This window comes from Panthera pardus, unplaced genomic scaffold (genome assembly GCF_024362965.1).
Source record: "Panthera pardus isolate Hobbes unplaced genomic scaffold, ASM2436296v1 HiC_scaffold_10, whole genome shotgun sequence".
In the NCBI taxonomy this organism is placed as follows: Eukaryota; Metazoa; Chordata; class Mammalia; order Carnivora; family Felidae; genus Panthera; species Panthera pardus.
The window spans coordinates 39,290,301-39,296,300 of NW_026526655.1; the positions used below are offsets into that span (position 1 = coordinate 39,290,301).

The 6,000-nt window shown below is 37.5% G+C and overlaps 1 protein-coding gene across 1 annotated transcript in view; it reads left to right on the plus strand.

The window, feature by feature from the left end:
- The window catches only part of DNAH7 (dynein axonemal heavy chain 7), a 263,621-nt gene that overhangs the window by 78,317 nt on the left and 179,304 nt on the right, over positions 1-6,000 (plus strand). The window contains exons 21-22 of the mRNA XM_053906776.1: positions 379-572; positions 4,336-4,534. Coding sequence (XP_053762751.1) covers positions 379-572; positions 4,336-4,534 — 393 coding nt within the window. The remainder of the gene's footprint in view (positions 1-378; positions 573-4,335; positions 4,535-6,000) is intronic.

Genomic DNA, 6,000 nt, shown 5'->3' on the forward strand with positions numbered 1-6,000 from the left:
AAAGACAAACACATCTCATACTATTTTGTTTCCCCCATCCTTCCTGTGAGTTCCCTGTTCTTGCCCCATCCCAGTGCATGAGCGTTCACCCCCCCGCATCCCTCTCTTCCTTCCCTCCCCCTCACACTCATTTTCTGTCTCTCACGCTTTCCAGTGTAGAATGAGACACTGTGAGCAACATCACTAAGGATCAAGTCAACATGACTCTTACTAATTAAAGAGGCTAGTTAGACCTAGAGTCTGTGAGGCTACTTTTAGAAAATATTCATTTTAAATTTTGGTTGACCTTTGTTTGATTAAAAACAGGCAACCTCGAATACAATAAGAATACAAATAAAGCTAGTATCTAATATTTTTGAATTGGGTGTTTATTTTTAGGATAAACGTGTTCTACACGTTGTAACTGTTGAGAGAATGCTGGAACGGCTGAAAAAATCAAACGAACTTTTGGAACTCATTCTTAAAGGACTTAATGAATATTTGGAAAAGAAACGTCTCTTCTTCCCCAGATTCTTTTTCTTGTCTAATGATGAACTTCTTGAGATACTGTCTGAGACTAAAGATCCCACTAGGTAAGTAACTTACATACGTAGCATATAGCTAAATTTATCTGAATTTACTTTTTAAAATAAGGCAGAATAAAAACACATATAATTATGTTCAAGAATATTCCCAGTATTATCAATAACCAATGTAATTATTTAAAACGACATGAGTAATGTCATTGAAGGTGATTTTTCCAAACGTGATAAATCTTGGGGAGGATTTCTAATTTACCCATTTTCTCCTACATATTTTTCAGAACACCTCGCTCCCAGTGGCTTGCAGTGACCCCTGCTGGTGGTGTCCCATTACCTGTCCTTCTAAGTCCACTCTAAAAGGGGCAGCCCCCTACATCCGTGTACCACCATCTTTGCGGAAGTTGCTCCTTACCTGAATATCTCTGACTTCTTTTACCTCTTCTAGACTTTTGTGGAAATATGCTCAAAGGTCTGCACCTCAGGAAGACTTTCCCTGACCACTGTATTTAAAATGGCAACCCTTCCAGCACTGCCTAGCCAGTGGATTATCGTCTCTGCTTTTATTTCCTTCGGCCTCTTTTGTAGCATCTGGAACACTCTATCATGTACTTACTTGTTTACTGTCTGATTTCCTCTAGCAGAACATAAGCTCCATGATGGCAGAGAATTTGGACTTCTTTTTCTTCCCCGACACTGATGCCCAATTTCTTAGAAAAGTGTGTATGTCTGGTGTACAGCAGACAGTGAATGGAAAGTTATTAAATTTGTTAGTTTTGTGTCTTGTGCCTTCAAAGTAGGAGACAAGGAATCCAGACAAAAAGATAAATTTAGGCTCAAATTTCTTTTCTTCTTCTTCTTCTTCTTTTTTTTTTTTTTTTTTTGCTATTTTATTTTATATATATATTTTTTAACTTTCATTTATTTATTTTAAAATTTTTATCCAAGTTAGTTAGCATATAGTGCAACAACGATTTCAGGAGTAGATTCCTTAATGCCCCTGACCCATTTAGCCCATCCCCCCCTCCCACAACCCCTCCAGTAACCTCAGTAAAAAAACCTCAGTAAAAAAAAGAATGTTTGTTCTCCATATTTATGAGTCTCTTTATGTTTTTGTCCCCCTCCCTGTTTTTATATTATTTTTGCTTCCCTTCCCTTATGTTCATCTGTTTTGTATCATAAATTCCTCATATGAGTGAAGTCATATGATATTTGTCTTTATCTGACTAATTTCACTTAGCATAATACCCTCTAGTTCCATCCATGTAGTTGCGAAGGACAAGATTTCATTCTTTTTGATTGCCGAGTAATACTCCATTGTATGTATGTATATGTACACATACATACATACATACATACCACATCTTTATTCACTCATCCATCAATGGACATTTGGGCTCTTTCCATACTTTGGCTATTGTTGATAGTGCTGCTATAAACATTGGGGTGCATGTGCCCCTTTGAAACGGCATACCTGTATCCCTTGGATAAATACCTAGTAGTACAATTGCTGGGTCATAGGGTAGTTCTATTTTTCTTTCTTTCTTTCTTTCTTTTTTTTAACGTTTATTTATTTTTGAAGGAAAGAGACAGAATGTGAGTGGGGGAGGGGCAGAGAGAGAGCGAGACATGGAATCCGAAACGGACTCCAGGCTCTGAGCTGTCAGCGCAGAGCCTGACATGGGGCTCGAACTCACAAACTGTGAGATCATGACCTGAGCTGAAGTTGGTCGCTTAACTGACTGAGCCACCCAGGTACCCCAGGGTAGTTCTATTTTTAATTTTTTGAGGAAACTCCATATTGTTTTCCAGAGTGGCTGCACCAGTTTGCATTCTTACTGGCAGTGCAAAAGAGATCCTCTCTCTCTGCATCCTCACCAACATCTGTTGTTGCCTGAGTTGTTAATCTTAGCCATTCTGACTGGTGTAAGGTGGTATCTCATTGTGGTTTTGATTTGTATTTCCCTGATGTGTGATGTTGAGCAGTTTTTATGTGTCGGTTGGTCATCTGGATGTCTTCTTTGAAGAAGTGTTTATTCATCTCTTTTGCCCATTTCTTCACTGGATTATTTGTTTTTTGGGTGTTGAGTTTGATAAGTTCTTTATAGATTTTGGACACTAACCCTTTATCTGATATGTCGTCTGTAAATAAATATCTTCTCCCATTCCATCGGTTGCCTTTTAGTTTTGCTGATTGTTTCCTTTGCTTTGCAGAGCTTTTTATTTTGATGAGGTCCCAATAGTTCATTTTTGCTTTTGTTTCCCTGGCCTCCAGAGACGTGTTGAATAAGAAGTTGCTGCGGCCAAGGTCAAAGAGGTTTTTGCCTGCTTTCTCCTCAAGGATTTTGATGGCTTCCTGTCTTACATTTAGGTCTTTGATCCATTTTGGAGTTTTTTTGTGTGTGTATGGTGTAAGAAAGTGGTCCAGGATCATTTTTCTGCCTGTGCTGTACAGTTTTCCCAGCACCACTTGCTGAAGAGACTGTCTTTATTCCATTGGATATTCTTTCCTGCTTTGTCAAAGATTAGTTGGCCATATATTTGTGGGTCCATTTCTGGGTTCTCTATTCTGTTCCATTGATCTGAGTGTCTGTTCTTGTGCCAGTACCATACTGTCTTGATGATTACAGCTTTGTAGTACAGCTTGAAGTCCAGGATTGTGATGCCTCCTGCTTTGGTTTTCTTTTTCAAGATTGCTTTGGCTATTCAGGGTGTTTTCTGGTTCCATATTTTAGGATTATTTGTTCTAGCTCTGTGAAGAATGCTGGTGTTATTTTGATAGGGATTGCATTGAATATGTAGATTGCTTTGAGTAGTATGGACATTTTAACAATATTTGTTCTTCCTATCCAGGAGCATGGAATCTTTTTCCATTTTTTTGTGTTTTCTTCAATTTCTTTCATAAGCTTTCTATAGTTTTCAGTGTATAGATTTTTCACTTCTTTGGTTAAATTTATTCCCAGGTATTTTATGGTTTTTGGTGCAATTGTAAATGGGATCGATTTCTTTTTCTCTTGCTTCATTGTTTGTGTATAGGAATGCAACCAAGTTCTGTGCATTGATTTTGTATCCTGCCACTTTGCTGAATTCATGGATCAGTTCTAGAAGATTTTGGGTAGAATATTTTGGGTTTTCCATATAGAGTATCATGTCATCTATGAAGAGTGAAAGTTTGACTTCCTCCTGTAGGCTCAGATTTCTATCTGAATTTTTATATTCTGATTCTTAATTGCCTATTGAAAGATGAGTTCATTTGGTTATTAGTAATGTGCCCAGAATGAGGGGTTTAGTCACTTCCATCTGTGTTACAATGATTACAGTTGGATACTTTCAAAGCTATTGATTTAGTAAACTGTAAAGTACTTAAAGTGCTAAACCTAGTTCATAATTTGTGAGCAGTCTCTGAAGATCCCAGTTGAAAAAGCTAGTTTTGTGCATTTGAAGATTCTTCCAATTAGTGTATTATCTGTTAGCCAAGATTGGTTTGTTCCTTATGTTGCTTTTAACATCTTTCAGTTTATTGTGTTGGAAACAAAGCCTCATGGGTGTCTCCTCTGTAGCTCTTATTATAATTGTAGTTTTACAGATCTTTTTGTGATTATTCAATTAATGATGACCTCCTACTAGACTGTATAATCCATACAGACAGGGATTGTGTCTTTTTCCCTCAGCCTTTCATCTCCAGCAGCATCTAGCAGGGGCCTGACACGTGATGCACATTTATAAATTGTGCGTAAAGATTGGTACACAAAGAACACTGATGTTAAGGAACTGCTTTAATCTGATTAATTCTCTTGAACATTTTTTCCCCTGACAGGGTGCAACCTCACTTGAAGAAATGTTTTGAAGGAATTGCAAAGGTAGAATTTACAGAAACACTTGATATTACTCACATGAAGAGTAGTGAAGAAGAGTTGGTGGAACTCACAGAGACCATTTCAACAGCCAAAGCCAGAGGTCAAGTGGAGAAGTGGTTGGTTGAATTGGAGAGAGTTATGATTAAGTCCATCCACAAGGTACTCAGCTATATTTATTATTATTTCTAGTAAAGATATGGAATATTAATGTATCATAGGGGCGCCTGGCTGACTCAGTAGGCAGAGCATGCAACTCATGATGTTAGGGTTATGAGTTTGAGCCCCACACTGGGGGCAGTGATTACAGTAAAAATGTCTGGTTAATAAATGCACTGTTTTTAGATAGAAATTGAGTCCTGAATTACCAATTAAATTGTAATATATAGCTCAAAGACAAAATCTATGAAATTAATTTCATAGGGACCCACTTGAAAAGTGGGACAAAATAGCATCCATACTACAGAAAACTTGGGTTTCTTGGGTTTTAGTAATAAATCCTGTTTCTTGCAGCTACACGTTATTTCTTTGATCATTAATTAAATACACCTTGGTCTACAGAGTCTGTATTTAGTTGCCTTGCATGCATTTCTCTATAGTTTTACATTATTCTCCTTGATATATACGTTTCTGAGGTGAGCCTTTTGTCCTATGCATATAAAAAATATGTACCAAAATGTTAGAAAATCACAAATACTTCTTATAATTAATAACTTCATATTTTCCACATCTCCTAAAACATCAACTCAATCATTTGTAATTATTTTTATTAGTAGAAAATTTCTTTTTTTTTTTTTTAATTTTTTTTTTTAACATTTATTTGTTTTTGAGACAGAGAGAGACAGCATGAAGAGGGGAGGGTCAGAGAGAGGGAGACACAGAATCTGAAACAGACTCCAGGCTCTGAGCTGTCAGCACAGAGCCCGACGCGGGGCTCGAACTCACAGCCCTCACGGACCGTGAGATCATGACCTGAGCCGAAGTCGGCCGCCCAACCGACTGAGCCACCCAGGCGCCCCTATTAGTAGAAAATTTCAAGTCATGGAAACAAATACAGATTAATTGAGCAGTTAAATTCATCTTTTACTCTACTATGGACTTAGCATTCAAGTTGCTCATAAGAATAAAAATCATGATTGAATTGGGGATCACGAGAGCAGGATTGAGAAGGAATATGGCATCATGTTCTAATTAACAACAGTTTTCATTAATTTTTCGGATTCTCTCACACATTGTTGAAAAAAATTCATTGGAATCCAAGTGTTTAATATATATAATGTGCCCTAGTGTTGCTTCCTCTTCTTAAATATAGTTTTAATATCTGCGTGCATAATAGTTTTTCAATAGATGTAAAGTCATTTGGAGTTTTTCATTTCTCCCTATTGTGGATTAAATTAGAGTGAATGTCCTTATGGATATAGTTGGTTTCTTTGAAAGAATTCTTTCTCATGATAAGTTCTCATATGTAGGACCACTAGGTCAAAGAGACGAGGTTTTGGGACGCCTGAGTGGCTCAGTTCGATAACCATCCAACTTTGGCTCAGGTCATGATCTCACAGTTTGTGGGTTTGAGCCCCGCATCAGGCTCTGTTCTGACAGCTGGAAGCCTGGAGCCTGCTTCAGATTCT